At 41.7% G+C, this 20,262-nt stretch overlaps 1 protein-coding gene across 13 annotated transcripts in view; it reads left to right on the top strand.

Annotated features, from left to right (window-relative positions):
* The window catches only part of mbl (muscleblind), a 259,998-nt gene extending 240,918 nt beyond the window's left edge, over positions 1–19,080 (top strand). For 3 of the 13 annotated variants that reach the window (XM_064436134.1, XM_064436133.1, XM_053744928.2), the window contains 6 exons: positions 4,852–5,019; positions 6,072–6,155; positions 7,033–7,212; positions 8,869–8,958; positions 9,150–9,191; positions 9,725–11,231. In XM_064436134.1, coding sequence (XP_064292204.1) covers positions 4,852–5,019; positions 6,072–6,155; positions 7,033–7,212; positions 8,869–8,958; positions 9,150–9,191; positions 9,725–10,348 — 1,188 coding nt within the window. In that variant the 3' untranslated portion in view covers positions 10,349–11,231. Of the gene's footprint in view, positions 1–4,851; positions 5,020–6,071; positions 6,156–7,032; positions 7,213–8,412; positions 8,623–8,868; positions 8,959–9,149; positions 9,192–9,724; positions 11,232–15,347; positions 15,433–16,237 lie in introns of those variants that run through there. The other 10 variants (XM_053744834.2, XR_008404697.2, XR_008404698.2 and 7 more) reach the window with 10 other exon arrangements.
* The last annotated feature ends 1,182 nt before the right edge of the window (positions 19,081–20,262 follow it).

The raw sequence follows: 20,262 nt of genomic DNA, 5'->3' as shown, positions 1-20,262 counted from the left end.
TATCGTTTGAATGTTTATATAGAAAAAAACATGTAGACACAATACAATTAAATTTCCATCATTCACATTCCTCAATGAATTTGACAACTACAATTTGCAATGAAAAGCTTTAAAAGCTCTCATTTAAAACGGAAATTAGAAGAAACGAAAATTATGTTCATGTAAAGTTATCGAGAAAAACAATGTTGGCATTAGCGTTGAAATGTGTGCAGCTAATATTAAAGGCCGGATAAACAACGAGTGACCGCTCGCCGCCGGCAAAGGCAAAAGTGGCCGAGATAACTCCGCGCACGAATGCATATTTTAACGTTAAGCTACGGTACCGCGATGCAAACTTGTTGGAAACTTTCCCAGAGTGAATAATTCTTACTTTACGGCTACTTCCAATTTTTTTTATTGCAACAGGGCTCATCGTGTTTATATGTGTTAAACTTGTGTGACTTTTTTATTTTAACATTTTTGCTGCAAGACAAATTACTGTATGCATATTGCTAATTTCTCTGCCCGTTGTGTTGTGTCCATCATTGCTCTCATCTGATCTGGTGGTTTTCTTTAACTTGGCAAACACTAGTTTTGGCAGTGAGTTCACTGATTTGATCCCTGTATAGAAGTCGTCCAGCAAGAAAAATTGCCAATAATTAGTGGGATGAACTGTGTAGGCGTGTTCGGGGTTACATACGTCAGCGGCAGCGCGGGCAGCCAAGCACGGCGCCGCCCAAACCCGCGGTAAAAAACACGCGGCCGCAAGGCGTAAACACGCGCCCCTCTCGTATGACGCCTCATTAGCCACTCCCCTGCGCCTCTATAAATCATTTTAAATTCAAATTCTACTTACTTTCAGAATTGACTTTGCTTACCTAATTCCCTTCCCAGCCACAAAATTTTGCAAATTAGATTTCACCTTTCCCGCGCTTTGGGTTGTCGGAAAAAAATATTTGTGGCATCCGGTACGGGAACCTGCCCTGTGATCGTTACCTGCTACTCCGCGAATCGAACTCTTCACACTATCAATAAAATCTTCACGGAAAATAACGCACATACTTAGTTGATACCTTTTTTCTCTATTATAAAGAATGGGAAATGAAAATGGAACATCGATATCGCGAGTCTTATTTCCTGAAAATGTTATTGGAGCGAGTAAAGCAATCCTCTGTTATGCTGGCATGGCACTGCGCTTTCATTGCACAGGTTTCGTTGGGAATTTGCTGAAAATATAAGAATCATATCAAAAATGTAAGGCATTGTTTCTTGAAAAAGGCATCTTCCAGAATAAATACGTACATATTTTAATAAATAAGTCGTCGAGTAATGGTTTGTGATTTTTTTTAATGAAAAATACTTGACGGGGTGAATAATAAGTGTGTATGTTTTTATAATCAAAATATATAAAATGAGATTTTATTTGTTTATCAGCAATAAACGGGCATGTATAACATAGGAACATGTACATATATTATTACACTTATAGACCTACAGCGCTATAAATGTACCTACTTATTTAAACCGAATACGACATGACCGAATGTTAAATGTAGTAACAGGCGCAAACGAGGAATTGTAATAAATCCCATTGCAATTAGAAGTATCGAAAGGTGAGTTCCAGGCGAATGGGTGGCCACGTGCCACGAGTGCTCGCTGCAGGAGTTGGCACGCCCCACCGGCCTGTTCTATTCCCGGCTGTCCCTGTTAAACAAATATTTTTGGCAGCCACTTTCGTGCGTACAAGTGGGCTCCGCGCGGCTACATGGCTAACGTGTCATTCATCGGATCGTTATCTCATTGTTTTCTCTCGTGTGTCGATTTGCCTCGACGCGTGCCTGCTTAGCCAATAGTAAAATAGACTAATGCAAGAGTACGGCTGGGCGCGTTTCCTCAACGGCGTGTCGCCAATCCATCAATCGAGATCGAACGTTCTGATCGATTAACGACGCGCCTCACCCGACCCGACACGCATTCTCGTCGTCTTGTTTGGCTCATAGCTTTGTTCCGATAGATTTACGACGCTCATTGATTAGCTGTTAAATCTTATTGAAGTACGACTATTGATAGAGTAATTGATTAAAATTCTATTCTGTTTATTTTTATGTAGCACTCAGGCCAACAAGCCCGCCATACAGCTAAATGTGGCCTTTGAGTTGAGATTCGCAATTCTTGGCTTTGTCTACCTCGTAAGAGATGAAGACGTGATACTGATGTATTTAGACAAAGAATGATGTAACTGGTTGGCAAGGAACGTTAACAAACAAGGGTAGTGGCGCGTGCCGACTGCCGCGAACGGTCGGCGCTACTCTTGAGAGTAGTTCGTTATACACATCATAGTTACAGAGTGCACTCGGCCGCCTGGCTGCACTTACCGTAACGAGACACAAGCGCTCTCTTCATTGATGTCGTTTTTGCCTTAATCGAGCGACGACGGTGCCAAGTCTGTCCCAAGCGGCGAACTCCCATCGGAATATGGCAAGTGTCTATCCCAACTTTAACCCTTTTGACCCTTCAAATTTATAGAAATGTATTTCTTTGAAGCAATCGTTATCTCCAGGAAGGAAAGCAATGATGAAACTGACTCTCGCTAACCCCTTATTGTATTGCAAGTGCGCATTGTTGTGTCATAAAGGACACGACGAGGGAACCGTGCTCGGTTGGCTCCTCCACTATCACACAAAAATGTTATTAGTTTTGGGCGGTTATTGCCCACCCGCGCCCACCGACCCTCCCGGCCTCTCAGGCCAAATAAGGTTATTGAAAGATTTTGTTTTAATTCCCTTTGTTCAGAGCGAATATGTCCTTTCATCTTCGCTTTACGTGTTAAAACGTCATCATCGTGTGATTTCTGTTTATGTTTTGATTTCTGAAAAAAGTTTTCCAAGAACATAAAAACTCGAGTCATTGAGGAAAAAATCTAGAAACGATAATATTTTGACCTAGATATGATCCCTCGGAATTTGACCGATTCGGGGCGCCACTAAACAGTGCTTTCACAAAAGGGGGGAAAATAGCTGAGTCACCGGATCCACATGACGTAACGCGGCAGATAGAGGATCGAAAGGCAATTAATGTATTCGCGATCGACGCGGCAATCTGTCTCAGGCGACGCGGCCATTTGTATCGGCGCAGGCATCCGTCACGCTAATCGCCGTATGCGCTGTACACCTGCATACTGTGCCGTATGACCTCAATGTCACACTGGCCTGAACTCAGTGTTTAAATCTAGTGAAATGATTCCAACAATTTATCAGCGGACATGCTACAGAAAATGTATCCCATGATCCACACAGATAATCCAGATACATATCCTAGTCTCCACTAAATAAAGGTCGAGATGGTCTAGTAAAGTTCAGATTTGCGAAATTGATACCACATACTCTGGCAATTTACAGATTGTCATCACAACAACAAAATCTTAAGACGTAAGAAAAATGAAAATACTCTGTGTATTGTATTTCATTGTTTTTTTTTGTAAAATGAATCTTCCAACAACAAAGTCAAGAATGGTCGAATCCGTCCCAGCTAATAAATCAAAGTTTGATAAACTCGACTTAGTTATCATAGTTATGACGAAACGTGATCACCCATTCAAGTTTCACAAACGGGTTGGTACAAATCGAAACTCGGGTAAAGTAGACGGCGTAACAGGAAATAATAACTTTATCCCAGCTTAAACTGGGGACCGTCCGACTAACATTATGCCTGCCAGTAACAAGTTAATCTAAATGCAGCTGACTGCTTTCACTAGTTAGTTGGAGCACTAACACGCATCGCCAAAGTTTGCAACTATGAACGTTCGGAACCGCCTGCATCTGATCTACGATCTACTAGCACTGTTTTACAATACTACTATACTATTACAATACTACACATATTTTTATTTAACTGATCATTTAATCTCACGTACATAAATTATAGTGATACATTGTAAAGATTCATCGGTATAAATTCAAGGTACCGCTTGATTACTACAATACGGTCGGATAAAGCTCTTCAGCAGCCGTAATAAATTTCACCTTGATGCTAGTTGCATTTACTCTTTCAATGCATATATGATTTCAACCGAGACTGGTTCCTCTTCTTATCTTTATTTATTTCATGTAGAAACTACTGATAACATCGAACGTTGGTACTTTAGAAAAGTTACCCTATAAATCACTCGGGACCCGTTCCGCGGACATTATCAGTAAGCGAGTCCCCCAAGTGGAGTACTGAATATTCAGATGGCGTTTGTTTGTTTACGTATTTCTTTGAAAATGCGATAAGCGCTTTTCCGTTTTTTCGCTGAATAAAATATTGCGCCGAAGGCTCTGCGTGCGACGATAAAATATCCACGAAGTTCTTCCCGTCACGTAGTGCGACAGTTAATTACGCGGATATAAATAAATCATCATAGACGGGTGCGGGTGCGGCGGAGGGTTTCGATTCCGAAAGGCAATTATCTCGCGCCTCATTGACGTCGAAAATGAGCAGAGCCCGCGCCCGCCGCCCGACACGCCTCAGAAATATTTGACACCACCTAAGACGCGGTTATAAGGAAAAATCGAGTGGAGGATTCTGGTGGCTACGTGCCCGGCTCACCGCAATTGTGATGCATGGAGGGATTTCCGCACATTCGCCCGATATTGAGCCCAAACCTCCCCGGCACATATTGCTTATCGGAATGATATCGAATGAGGTCCGCCATTTTCGGCTATTCTAAGCTCCCCAGAGGTGTCGCTTACCTGGAAAATGTTGCTCTTATCTATTTCATTTTCCACTTTTTGCTTCAATATGTGTCCTTTGCAACATACAAGATCATTCCGAAATAACATAACGTCGATGGTATACGGTGTTAATTAACAGTGTAAATTGATATATTTCCAGGGTCGGTGTAACCGGGAGAAGCCGCCCTGCAAGTACTTCCACCCGCCACAGCACCTCAAGGACCAGCTGCTGATCAACGGTAGAAATCACCTCGCGCTGAAGAACGCGCTAATGCAGCAGATGGGACTCACACCTGGGCAGGTGCTGCCTGGCCAGGTACCCGCCGTGGTAAGTCCCTCGTCTCCACTCACTTCGACAGCTTCGAGCGATCGGTCCTAAACATGTAGGCATTCTATGCACGCAAACACCCCGCTTTCGGTGTATCCGCTACCTTGTACTTTATCAGCGTTGTTTTATTGAACACGTAGTTCATTTAAAAGTAAAACGTTTTAGTTGTGCCTTACAACATAACAACCGAATACCATGTATACTAAATTCATTTATAGTGTTATTTATTGCAAGTTTATTATCTATCTTTATTACTGAAGTTTTCCTGGATACTTAATCATGCACGTTGCAAGCTAATAGCAATTTACTTTATCCGGGGCGGCAGTATATACTCTACCGAGTTCCGCACTTCAATTTAAAGTTTTGCCAAGTGCGTGGACTTATAACGAATTAGTAAAGATGTGTTTACTTGTTACGACATAGTTAATTCTTCAGGCACAACTTTAACCCTGCCGTTGTTGGCCGATCGCTCCTTAATGCTTGCGCATGTTTGTACAATTAATTTTATAAGTGGCATGACTTGACTATATCCCAATTTACTTACAATGTTATGACTTGGGTATAAGCGGTAATGCAACTTAATCACTGAAAACCTCACTTTTCACACTGTCGCTAACGTCGCGGCCTATCTCTCCTCGACGTCCCTTCTGCACCGCTGTTCTGTGTTAGTATCGTTTTGGATAGCGTTAACATAGATTTATATTTAGTACTCACTAACAGTGGTACACCCACAAGACGGCGTTAGGCTCAATTAGATATGGACAAACACGATTAAACTTTTTGCAAAATACGTTGACCATTCACAATTAAATTGAGTGATCAAATTAGGTAAGGAACGCGGCATTATTCCCTGTTGATGCAGATCAGTCTTAACTATTTAGGCAAATTTGTTGCATACGCTCTTCCGAGAATTAACGTTCTTTACACAACTTGAGTAAATTAGTAAATAGCTAGATTGTGGATGTACCATGAGTGACGGCGGGGTAGGAAGCGACGTCGAGGCGTGGGGTCCTCGCACGATGAGTAGCGTGTTTGTGTGGTTTTGTGTCGAGGTGGGCGGCGTGAGCGGCACGGGCGCGGCCGCTAGCCACCTCGCCGCGCTGGACCCGATCTCTCTGGCCCTGCTCGCCCCGCAGGTAACCGGCCGCCGATCGCGTCGCACCACCACCGCCTCCTATACTACTTCCTCTACTCCACAAGGGTTGCCATAATTATTGTTGAAGCGCTTCGAATCTTTCGGCACTCCTTTACTTATGACGTCAAAAATTATGGATAGAATATCTACAGTTTTATATTTTCAAAACATGTTACTATCATTGCTTTATGTCGTACTAACAACCAAAATGACATCGGAGGCTGATATAATTTTGAGTAAGTATGACAATCTGTGGCATTTCACACAGTTGTATATTAATTCTATGTTACTTATGTTAACTTACATGATTATCATAAAATTTTGACGATGGCAACCCTCCTCTTGTCCTGTTATTCACAATGTTCGTTCTGCATCTAGCACCCGATGTGAATCTGTCGCACCCGTCTACTCCCGCTCCCAGTCCGTCCTCGCCCCTAACTACTGGTGGTCGGTGGGTAGCTTGATTGGAAACACCGTATGCTTCTTTAATATTCAATTGTTACTTTTTGAATGCATGTAACCGCTTGTTTGGCTAACGATTTATTACTCTGTAAATCTTTAATAATACTTTGTGTCCTTTTCACAACAACTTTTCATAATCAATTACGAAAACTCTGTTTCATAACCTGTTGTGGAATAATGGGTTATATAACATTGTACGTTGTAACTGATTATAAAAATTGTGGTGAAAATGACACGAAACAATTTTTTTACTTAATGCTTTTTACAAGAAAAGTTTGGTATTTTATGCTTGCTGCAAGACTAGGCTTTTGGTATAACCTAGTGGAGTTAGTGGAAATGGATTGTCGAATGTTGGAATGCAAAGGTGGCGGAGGTTATTCTGCTGGAGGGTTGTTAACTTGATGTTGATGGTACAGGCAACGTCACCGTACCTGTCGGGAGTGCCCGGCGTGGGGTCGACGTACGCGCAGTACTACACGCCGCAGCTGGTGCCCGCCATGCTTGGCCACGACCCCGCCGCCGCCGCGGCCTCGCCGCTGGGCGTCATGCAACAGCCTGTGTTGCAACAGAAGCTCCCACGCACCGACCGTCTTGAGGTAAATATTGAAATGTTTCATTACCTTATCTGTAGCTAAGTAGAGGTTCCCAATGTTGCCTCCTACGCCGGGGAACGACTAACGTCTGAGTCGTCAGTTCGTGCTTTCTCTTTTTCAGTATTGTATTCTATAGCAAATTTTTTTTATTTATTGTTAACCAGTCGGTCATTCTAATATTGTTATGTTAGTGTTAATCGTACTTTGTAATATAATGACGAAAGCGACAATAAATTTGGAATGGCCGTAAAATCTGTCAACATACAAATGACACGGATTGTTGACTATATTCATACATGACCGATCGACTCAGATGATCACGACCGTGACAAAGCAATAGCAAAGAAGATTAGTCGGTCCCCGCTGTACCAATCGGCCTCTGGGGCCCAAAATTATCCCCCTCCCGTGTGTCTGTGACGCCGGTGCGCCAGCGCGAGCGCTTTGCGCGCAGCACTCGCTTACAATTCCCGTGGTGACAGAGAACTGCAATGTTGGCGTAATTTAACATTGACGCTACATTTATCGCCATATATGTGGGTGCATTGTTAAATTGTTGTGCGTCATCAACTTGTTCTCCACTATTTTGAACTTGCGCCTACAATGTAGTTGCGCCATAGCGCTTAAATATTAGAAAATGAAATCCGAAGGACCCTTTCTACCTTGTCTAATATTTGTCGAAAACGAATTCGAAAGAAAATTTTTTTATGATGCGACGGATGCGATGCTCTTTCAATTGGAACGTGTAAATTATCGAATATACCCTAGAAGCGGCGTCGGCGTAAAATTAATTTAAAATAATTTCGATTCTAATTAAATTTTCAAAATTGATTTTAGTTCCGAAATGGTTCAATTAGGTCGCGATCGCGTTGTCGACAATATTATACACCGTGTGGCCAGATCTCGTCTCATAAAATGAGGGTTTTCGTTTATTCTCTAGGTGAACTTTTACATCTGAAGCAGAAAAGTAAATTGTTGAACAGTAAAATAGCAAAGTTGTAGTACATAAAAGTTAAATTTATTATTGTCAAATGACAATAGTTCATCGGAACTGACGCTTTTAGGAAAACCCTGATTGTGAAAGACGCGCGTTCAAAGTGGTCAGCTCTGTGCCTCGCAGTCTAGAACCGCGATGTAGTTGTTAGGGGCTGGGCTAGGCACTGAGCGCGGGTCGCGAGCGACGGACATGGCTGGTGTGTGGTGCAGGTGTGCCGGGAGTTCCAGCGCGGCGCGTGCAAGCGCGCCGAGTCAGAGTGTCGCTTCGCGCACCCGCCGCCGCCCGTGGCCGCGCACGACGACGGCTGTGTCACGGTGTGCATGGACGCAGTCAAGGGCCGCTGCGTCCGCGACCCCTGCCGCTATTTCCACCCTCCCCTGCACCTGCAGGCGCACCTTAAGGCGCAGGCGCGCGGCGCGGTACGCCACCAGGCTGCACGCTCTCGCCTCGCTGACTCGCGCTTCTCTTCTTCCGCTTGGTTTCGCCACGACGCCGCTTCCGTTCTGTTCAGTTCGCGCAGGCCACGCTTCCGTCGCACTCACGCTTCACTTTTATTTTGTTTTATCTTTCGCATAATCACCTTATGCCGAGCTTTAGGTGTATTCTGTGCATCTACTACATCGTTATTGTTTCCGTCCCGTCCTGCGACGCTTCGCTTCACGTAGACGGCCGCCGCAGCCCAGCAACCGGCAGCGAGTGCGACTTCGGAGTCGGGCAAGAAACGGCCGGCGCCCGCCGAGCTCGAGCCGCCACCGGTACAGCAGCTTTGCACGCTTCACTCCGCTCCTCTCCCGCCCGCACGATCCCTCCGCGCGCCTCTCCCAGCCCCCGCGGTGCACCCGGCGACGCCCTGGCGGCCCGCCCCCGACCGCCCGCGCGCCGCCGCGTGCGCCTTTAGCCTGACCACTCCAAGAACCTCCATTCAACCGTTTGTTTCTCGTTTCAGATGGACATGAAGAGCGTCGGATCCTTCTATTACGATAACTTCGTAAGTATCACAACCGCGTCAAGACTCCAAATTTTTCGCGCCATATCTACGCCTTTCCGTAACATGTTTCACTTCACTACATTCCTCCTGCGAAGATCTACGATACATTAAACCCTAAGTCCAATTCATTTGAAATTTAATATGCCTTTAGTATTTGTGCAGTGCTACAACTACAAGTCATCTAAACATTATATATATATCACTTATTAACGTCAAAAGTTCTAAGTCTACCTACTGCAATAATAATTCAACTCTTATTTACCATATCATCTATTACCAATATTGAATTGAAATTACAACATTGACTTTGAAATAATTGACATATTAATCTTTTATTTATTAGTCTTATATTTTATAACGTGGTAAGTACATAAACATTGACAAAATGACCTTAGGTGAAATCTAGTTCCAATGTAATATATTTGTCAAGCGGACGCTTACTAAGATGATCAGCAATTGGAGAAATGTAACATGATTGTTTGTTTCGGAAAGGTGTATTGGATATGTACTAATCTTGGATTTCTCGTTACCAGGCGTTCCCCGGTGTGGCGTACAAGCGACCCGCCGCGGATAAAGCCGGCGTGCCGGTGTACCAACCGGCGACCACATACCAGCAGCTGATGCAGCTGCAGCAGCCGTTCGTGCCCGTGTCATGTGAGTACCCCGTGCCCGCCAGCTCCGCCCCGCCGAGCGCGGCGCCCGCGTTGACGGCGCCGGCGCCGCCCGCGCCGCCCGCACCCGCGCAGCCCGCTCCGCCGCCGCAGCCGGCGCCGCCGCAACCCGCCCCGCCCGCACTCCCCGCGGATCCCGACGAGGCCTTGGAAGGCTCACCGCCCGACCCGGCCGCCGTTGCTAAGGAGGTTGCACAGAAAAACTATGCCGCGGCGATAGCCATCGCCGCGCAGCACTCCGCCATGGCACACGCGGCCGCCATGTACACGCAGCAACTGAAAGCGCAGGCGCGCGCGGCCGTGCCGGGGCTGATGCGCGCGCCGCTCATGATGCGACCGGGCTGGCCGGGCCCGCCCGTGCCCATGCAGTACTACCCGCAGCAGTACATGTACTCGATGCCACCGCCCACGCCTCCGGCAGCCGCGGCAGCGGCTGCGGCGGCGGCGGCAGCGGTGAACCCCTACAAGAAGATGAAGACGACATAGAGCGGCGCTCGGCGGGGCGCGGGGTGCGGGGTCTCCGCGTAGAGACTCATACGTGTGTGTATCTCGCCCCGGCCTGTCGGGGTGGCTAGCGCTAAGCGTGTTGTCACATTTGTATTGTATAATTTGTAAGGACGGAGCGAGAGGATTCGCCCTCGCGGAAGTCTCGGTAGTTTTATGCTATATATCTATATATATTCTATTGTGTACCTTACTCACCGTTTTGATCCTATGCGTGGTGTATATTTTCTCGTACCTATTTACGATCCCGGTAATAATAACGCTTGAGATGCATGACTGTACGTTTTTTTTATTATCTCTTGTCGATCGTCGTTTACCGTGAGTACGTCGTCGTACTGAGAGTTAGCGCTTGGTCCGTCGATCCCGCTACGTACACGCTTGTTCCCGGAGGAAACCGCACGGGTGCGCTTTGGCCGATGTGTCGATCCTGAACCTAGTGGTTACCGGCTTGCGGCAGCAGCCTGCAGCAGGCCGCAGCACCTAACACAGCCGCCTTCTAATTTAAGCATGGATAGAACCCACCACCCCTATACGTTTGGCTCATCAGGTATTATTCTCATTATTCTAGTGGCTCCGTGTGTGCTAAGTGTGCCGGCGTGTTCATCAGTTTAGTAGCATTTTCTTTCGGTCGCACTTCTTTTTTATTTATTTTGACCGCTTTCTGTTACATGCCTTCCAAATGACCGCTTCGGCTGTCGTCCGCATTGCAATCTTTTGTCGCTTTATGTGAAAGGCTGCGCGCCACCAAACGCGCCTTATGTCGTGTACACGGACGAGCGCGGACAGGTAACGAGTGCCGCGTGTCGCACCGCACAGCACCGCATTGCCCCTTACCGCACCAATACATACCTGTTCATACAATGCACATGTAATCCTCGTCGTACTTACAAAATATTGCCAACCAAAGTAAATGATTGTTGAGAACGAACATTTTATGGATATCTAAATACCTGTTGTTGACTCCACTTTGGAAAACTGTCCAACCAGGGCGGCAACACTAAATGGTGATCGACACAGATAAGTAAATATAACTTGTTTTTATCTCAACGCCTTTTTCGGCCGTTGATTTAGTAAAGCTTCAGTTTCATGGAACGTCTATTTTACTCACACTAATGTGACAAACGTTCCATGTAATCGAAGCATCGCAGTTGTTTTTGAAGGACGATGGGTATTACTTAGTAGCATTGACATCGATTCGTATTATGCCAAGCACACTATAGCTTCTGCATAATAATTACTCTGGATAGTGTCCAATGGACATCCATGACGGAAGATGGTGTATACTCCATGTCAGGCCGTATTATGTTTGCAGTGGTTGCTCTTAACCGGTCGAGCTAGAGTTGGTGATCAATTTGTCCAAAGTTTTGTGCATATGCTGAAATGTTCTTACAAGTAGTGAAACCGAAACAAAAGATGATTTTTAAAATTAAACATGGTGTGGGATACCACACCATGTTTATTCATTCCTGATGATATTACGTTCACAAGTGGGATCCTCAAATATCATAATAATATACAAAAATAATAACGGATTTTAATTGCAGTACAAGTGAAGTACATGTTCAGCATTTGTAAATATTTGGGACAAAACGTTCACACGCTTGCATAAAACTTTTTCCTCTGCGTTACAAACGCATGACGCTTATCACTTTCTAATTCCGACGCTATAAGAATTGTTTAGACGGCAAGCTTACCCGGGCCCTCGACGCCACACCACGCTCTCTCACTACCCGCATATCGCCTCTACCAACGCCATGACGCTTTGTAATTTAAGTTGACGCTCGGATTCGCAAGGAAATCTATCACTTATACTTTTGACAGGCCTCATCCACGAAATATTGTTGCCTTTATTAGATGATACAAAATTCTAGTTATAGAAAACAGACTAGTAAGTAGTAAGGGTAGTTATAACTGCTAGAAATATCTATATAATTTACAATACTCTCGTAATGTAATGTTAAGTTTGCCTATTAATCGTGGATGAGGTCTTAATGCTGATCCTGCTATTGGCCTAATTTTTAGAAAAAAATATTTAATTTTTTATGCCGTGCTAGTTTTGCCTAATACTATGACTATCTGCCGCAATTTAAATATCATTTAATGTGAATTGTCCTGTAATACAAAATATTATTGGAATTTATTCCTTGTTTTCTTTCCCTGATAACTTTGTTCCTGACGATAAAATTTTTGAGTAAAGACTTTTGTATTAAAGGACATTTGTTCCGGATGACGTATCTGAGCGCAGTAATTTGTTAATTCCTTTGGCTTCTTACCCGCCGAGCCAGTAGACTTTAGGCTTATTTTAATTTTCATGCTTAAGACGGGCTAGTAGACTAAGCGCTTATTAATATCGAGCTACAGCCAAACATCACGAACACTCCTAGAGCGGGCAATTCACAGGTCAAGGTGCGCTTAGATCTAAGCTTTCATTCGGCCTAAAACACACGCACAAAACGAATACAATTCTGTCAATAAATTGTTCATATTACTTCGACTGAAGACATCTTTCTCCATTATTTGAACAGCAGAAAAGGTGTGTGTATATTAAATAATAAACATTAAACAATGATGCCAACCAAAGCCGGAATTTTTAAGATAATCGGATGCTGTGGCATTGGCGAATGAAAATCATAACCTGATGGCATAGCTTATCAAACGTGTCATAGTGTTTCGATGTCATCATCCATGAGTCATTAATCATTGTGCTATAACTGTATCGAGTATTTTGTATTGAACAGTTGATGCTACAACTTGTTGATGATTTTAGTTTTGTATAGTGAGACAAACTTGCTTTCAAATGTGGAAGAAGTCACTCTACAGTATTGCCTTGCTTTACACCTGGTAAGATACAATCAGCTTATATAATATCCTCAGTTTTAAGTGATTTCCTGTTTGAAGCCTATACTGAAACACGCCCGTCACTTGCATGAAGTTTTGCAATAATATCTTCGACGCTGTTACTATGCTTCTAATTACTCGTTCAACTATCCGGCAGTTTCAGTAAAGGCGACTTAAATATTTTAAATAACGAAGCCTTTATTCCGTCCTGTTAATAAGTTGACTTTCCGCAAATTGAATTAATAATTTTGCACTATTCTAACAAAGTTCAATTTCGCTTGTACATTATGCATTGTGTTATCGACGTCAACTTCTTAATGGGAAGTAAATTCACCTTTGCCAGTCTCAACTATCAACTGCTAATGGGGGTTTTAGTTACACTACTCGTTTTTAATTGAACGCTTTCTGTAATTATTAATTTTTAATTTTCGCATAGTTGGTAGTTGAATGACGAACAATGGTGGATGGAGAAAAATCGAAGTGATGAAATTCGAAAATTTCGTAGTGGATCACATAATTGCTACTCATCTTAAACGTGATAGGTACCCGAAAGGCCGAGTGGTTCAATTATTCACTTCGAATTTTCTTTATGATGCTTAAAGTGCTTCGCCGTTGCGGCTTCAATTCCTCGCTTAGACTTGTTGAGGCCTCTCTGATGCTTATTTAAAGTGTTCACCGTAGACGTAATAATATACTTGGTTTTCTTTTGTTTGTCGTACAGTAACCGCACTCTAATGGTCATTATGTTGCAGTTTGTACTACCACTAACATGTCACGTCCAGAACTGTCATGTAAGCTAAAGGTATAAGTTTAATTTGACTTTTTACATTAAATTTAACATGCTATGTACCGTGGCTGCGGCAGCATGGCCGCGCCTCCCGATATCATCACGTCGACACTTGTCGCCGCTCCCTCACAGCCTCTTTAAGCTTTGTTATAGCAACAGTTGGTATTTATGGGAACACCTTTGGACGCTAAAAGAACCTCTAGAACGCCCCGCCCTGGTTACAGTTGTCTAGCATCATGCTTTAGCTTTTTTGTAAAATATAGTCACGCTTAAATAAGATTGGCTGCGCAATAATGATTATACTTCAAGCGTTCTGCATGCCATTTAGATATTATATATTCATACTATGTGCATAGTGCAATGTACTTTAACACTACTCTCTGACGGTTACGGAATCTCACACCGAGAATAACTTTAAGCAATGAGCTCCATTAATTCTGTGTATGTGGAAATAAGATGAAATACAATATAAAGGTGACACACATTACGTGAGCGCACACGTATATGAAAGAATGCTTGGAAGGTCCAATCATATTGTGCAACGAATCTTGTAAAGTTCTTGTAATATTAAAGCAGCAATAAGATTTGATTTCGAGCAATTTCCGCCTTCCGTGTGTCCCGTTTTGTGTTCATGTAGCGATTGAGAGAGTACACACGCATTGCAGTTTTTTACTAAACGAAAATCGACCTAAGAGCGCGAATTCTTAATACCAATAGAACATATACATTTCAGATTTTCGTCGCGTGCCTTTTATCTTCTATATTTAAATGTAAGAACAACTTAGTGATAATCTTGCTCTTTGATATTACAAAAACTGTTTCAGCAATATTTTTCAGACGGCTGTGCATTGAGGATGATATTCAGTATCAGATATATGAATGTCAAAAAAGTGATGATCTAGAGTTAGAATTAACCCTATTAACATAAGTTCATGAACCAACGGAACGATCGGTGTGACTGGTGACTTCCGCCGGTTTGTGAAGTAGTCATAGTGTGGACATATAGCACCGTTGCGCCACAATGAGCAAGTCAGTCTTGTCATAAAATGTGTACAACATATGATCTGCCGAACTTAAACTGGTATTAAAAACCGTTAGCTAAATGGAACTATGCGCTATTGAATTATCATGTCATCCAGGTAAGAGATGACTCAAAGCAGCAATGAAGAGATCAAAATTTTAAGAAATTGGTTTTACATTTTCACTAACAGTGACAGAACTTTTGGATTCGGCAAAGTGTATCTAATTTTTCAAATATAGATATCGTGTATTGAGTTTATCATTGTGGAGTAAACAGTGCATATATGGACAGTGAGTGACGACAATGATACTAACGCACTTTTGTTATGTTTACAGTTACTGGACACCCTCCCGGTGTGCCAAGATTTTAATCGACAAGGCTGTTCAAGACCTACCTGCAGATTTGTTCATATACGTGAAGGTAAATATATTCTTCATCATTTTAATTACTCAAACACATCATTGGCTAATAGAAAACCAATTGGCGCATATTAGAAAAATACATTAAAAATCGACAAAATAACGAAAGAACATTCCAAATTGAAATTAATCTAAGTTGTCCTACCCATCCCTTTTAATTTTTGCATGAATTTAGTATACTTATGATAAATAGCACAATGTATATTATTGTAGTTAAAGTAGAAATAGTATTTTTTACAGATGAAATATGGATATCTCCTGATTTACATTCAATATTTAGTTTTGAGTTTACAGTAGTTTTTATAGATTTAGTATGAAAGTGTAATTTAATAGTTGGTAGAAAATTTTAATTCTATTTTAATCACGTTTTCAGAATATACATCATACTTATCTTCATAAACAAATCATTTTAATACTCTATAAAATTTTCTAAGCTACTATTTAGTTATCAGATCTCCCATATTATGAGCAGATATTATGTTTCTCAAAAGGTTAATATCACATAAGCAGCCTGTAATAAATCAATCAATGGTAGTATGTAGTCTTTGTTATCGCGATACTTTTAAAACAGCGCGTTGTTAATAAATTGGCTTTTGAGATAATCAAAGCGATGCAATATTCATGATTCACCCCGCAAATTGGTGTAAACTACACCGAAATCCTATTAGTCGCTATTTAAACTTCTAATTTCGTATATAAAAAAATGGTTGTAATCGGCGCACCAGTATATCTATGCCTCGTGCTAGTCGCTGGTACGCCTTCTAAGCTGCTTGACTAATGTTGTTTTGTTTATGGTGGTGTTCCAGGGTGCGGGCTGCAGGTTGTGGGGTGCCGAGTGGTGGTGTGTCGCGACGCCGCTGCCGGCGCCTGCCGCCGCGCCGCTTGCCGATACTACCACATCCCGGTGCAATTGCCGCCAGCTCTCAGACCCCCCTAACCTGACCCGACTGCCTCCCGTCCAACCTTCCCGCACTCTCCATACCATACCCCTCACCACTCATTCATTCCTTAGCGCCTTCATCTTGCACGTGTAAAGCCAGAATACAACATGACAGGTTTCATATAAAAATACCTCAGTGACATGCAGAATTTAAACTGTAGACTCAAAATGTGCTAGTCGGAATATAATCGCTGTTTTTTTTCTACTTATAATTTTGTTCATTGATGAGCTTCCGAAATGGGATGAAAATTGTGTGATTGACGATGTAAAACATGTCATTTTGCAAAGCTGGCGTTATGCGTAGAAATTCGTCCCCCGCCCCTCCCGCGGCCCAGTCGCCCGCGCCCAGTTATCATATCGATCGCGCCTCTGGCACACTCGGGGAAGTCCCGCGGCGGAGGTGGTGATATCTTAGTGAATATCGGTTAGTGTAGCGACGAGTCGATAGGCCCGTGGACAGTAGTCTTCGGGAAGGAGTGTGTACATAAGTAGCGGGATATATAATTCTCAGGCACGGTCATGCGATTGTGATATGAATAGATTTCGAGACGCCGGAGCCGTTTGAGTAATTTATCGAGATCGTACCGAGATTGTCGAATAGTAGTTAGTGAGGTTTCAAATGTTTTATTACTATTGTATATTATTTTTTAAGATACGATATGAGTTCCTGTAAAGATCGGTGCGCGCAGCACGGACAATTTGTTGTATATAAGCGATGTAATTTGTACGGGTGGTGGAGCTGCGCTCGCCCTAGCTCTGCCGACGGCTATGGCCGGTGTCAAAAGTTGCATCACCCCACTCCTAATGTGAGCATTTTGTGAGAATTAAGTTAACTTTTTATATACGTTATAAAATTACGTTTTTCTAGATGACAAGTTTTACACTAGTTTAGATTAAGCGAATCAGTAATGAGACACCAATAGCGTAGCCGCTTCTCTCCCTCGTCACTGAAACTTTTGACGCCGGAGCACAATGTTCACGTCGTGTCGAGACCGCGACCCTCGGAGCCGCGCCTCGCGACTCGCCCACTTCACACTTAGCATAGTATCACGACACTCGTAGAGTGATAGAGGACAGACATTCGAAATACAATGAACGTTATCGGACAATATTTAAAAAACGATGAAGGCATACTTCCAAGCTATTTACCTAAATTCTAGGATAGAACGTCGGCTTTTATTCCAGATAGATTTTGCTAGATAATCATTCTTTTACTGATCGATTCCCGTCTATCGAAGCACAAAATATTACCGACGATCGAGTCCGATTCCCTCTCGGTGAGTGCAGCATGAAGAAATAGCTACCTACCTATATTGTTTTCGACACAAACAGTATTAACGTTTTGATCAAATTTATCTCGTCGTATGTATGTAGAGGTGATATGCGGATATATAGAGAGAGCGAGAGAGAGAGAGAGAGAGAGAGAGGCGGGAGTGCGCGCTTCGCCGCGGTCGCCGACGACAGCCGACAGCGACCGAGGCGACGCGCGCACCCCGAAGGCATGGAAGCCTAATGCCTAATATTATTCCTAGTCCATATCCTTTTTGTTGATCAGTCATGCGATTAATGTTAGAATAAATATTAATAATTTGATTTATTCCTCCCATTTAGTGGATATTTTGATAATGATATATTAATAATGAAATATTTAAGATACATAATACATATTTGATTCTAAATCCTGATAAAGTGACACTACTTTAGTAATTTAGTCGGGGGGATACTTGTGCCGTGATTATATTTTTAGGTATATATTATGAAATAATTCCTAGCGTCGGAATTAAAGAAGTGATTAATGTGTAAGCGTGTTATATTTATTGTCGTACGTAAAGTAAGTGGAATGCCATATCGATAAAAGGTGAATATCGGAGTGGAGTCAAACTCAGTAGTATCTCGTTGCGTTTGTTTATGTTGGTTGTTATATCGGTACCGTGCTAAGTGAACCTTCACTTTTATCAATACGGCACTATGACTCTTATATATAAGTTGTCATTTTTATTTTTTGTTGAAATTTATCTGTTCATGATTATTTGTTGCCTATAATTTTTATAATCAAAATTTTATGATCTGACGCATTTATTGTAAGACAAGCGATTACTTTTATAATTAATTAGTGTGATAATATAATTATGGTATCAAATTGCCGTTATAAAAGATTGAACATCGAAAGTATCCTTCCTGTTTAGAAGGGACTCTTCTGGCCCGAGGTTTCTAGCGGATTTTATATATTTTTTTTCGTTGTATTTTTAATGTTGCGTGTGTCTTACACATAATATATTTCATTTTTGTGATATTTTTAACTATAAAGTACTGTTATTATAAATGCAAAATAAATGGATAATGATGACCTAATTAAAATATTCAAGAATTTATTTGTAAATCACAAAAAAAAATGTAAAACTGTAAATATATTGACAAAAAAAAATGAACTGCAACACAATAATTGATTACTATATCTCTCATCTGATACACTGTAAGTTGTTTGAGTACCTAATATTGGTATCTTATTATGTAGTAAGTACCTACAATCTACTTTAATGTTAAACCGGTCCAGTGAACAAAGTATTGATAATATTGTGAAAATTTTTTTATTCACGAACAATCACAGAAAGTACATGACATTGTAATATTATTTATAAAATTACTATGTGATGTGATCTTCGGATCAATTTTGAGTACAGCATAGATAATAAACAACTGAATATGTGATGTGTATGTTTTATTTACTAATATTTTTTAATTTATTCATCAATCACGATATCCCCGTCCGTCGTTGGAGTTATAGAGAATTCCTTTCAAAGTGATGATTTACCAAATTTCCCATGGGAACGAGAAAAACCGGAATTTACACATGCGTAAGAAATCGCGAGCTAAAGCTAGTAAACGATAAATTTACAAATTGTTGAGTCAGAATGTCTGAAACAATGTACGTTTCTGAAAGCACCCAACTGTAAAAAGGCTCGTTGCCAGTGAACTTTTCTTACAAGTTTTCGCTAAAACGAAATAGTATCATCTCTCATGTACAAAATATTAGCACAACATATCGGTGACATTTAAGACAAAAAAAAGGGCAAAATTACTAGTGGTTGCTAACCCACGTAATAACATCTCTCCACATTATCTCCAGTAATCTCCACGTACTTGTGGAGATTACTGGAGATTCTTATTATCTATTCTAGCACGTAGATGTACATTGTGAGTGAAAAAGTAGGTAAATCTCCTTTTCTTACTTTTTTGCCAATCGGCATGTTAAGTACTTAGCTGATATTTCTTTCTCTGTCATCTGAGTTATTGACCGGTGCAGTCTTGGATGTGACGTCCCGAAGCCTGTTCAAAAAAGGAAATTTTAAGATTCGGCTGTGAGATTTAATAATATTAAACTAACAAGAATACAACCATATTATTTCTCATATGAGTATGCTTAACAAAATATAAGAAGTAGGTAAGTACATACCTAAATTTGAATAAATACTTAATCATGTACTGACAACAAAGGAATGAAGGGAACGTAGTCCTTGGCCCCATTTGAGACGTGTGTTGTGTTGGTATTGTAAGAAATAACGTTGAAGAATAGATTTAAAATATGAAACTAGGGATTTACAACTAAGTAATATCATATTAGGTATACGTAAATTATTACTACTGGTAACTACTTATAATAATTGAAAATGCGTACCAACATAATAATAATAATTCTTTATTGTCTTGAGAATTACAAGAAATAATTGACAACAAACTCAACTTAACGTTCTAATCGCCCAGAAGTTCTTGCGTAAAAGTTCAGGTTCATGTTCATCTTTAGTAGGAAGTAATGATCACACTGTAGATTTAAAGCTGTTTTTGTCCCTAGACCTCAGGAATATCCTTAGTTCGGGGGAAGACAGTTGCATT

This window comes from Plodia interpunctella, chromosome 1 (genome assembly GCF_027563975.2).
Source record: "Plodia interpunctella isolate USDA-ARS_2022_Savannah chromosome 1, ilPloInte3.2, whole genome shotgun sequence".
NCBI classification, from domain to species: Eukaryota; Metazoa; Arthropoda; class Insecta; order Lepidoptera; family Pyralidae; genus Plodia; species Plodia interpunctella.
This window is presented reverse-complemented; position numbering and strand designations above follow the sequence as displayed.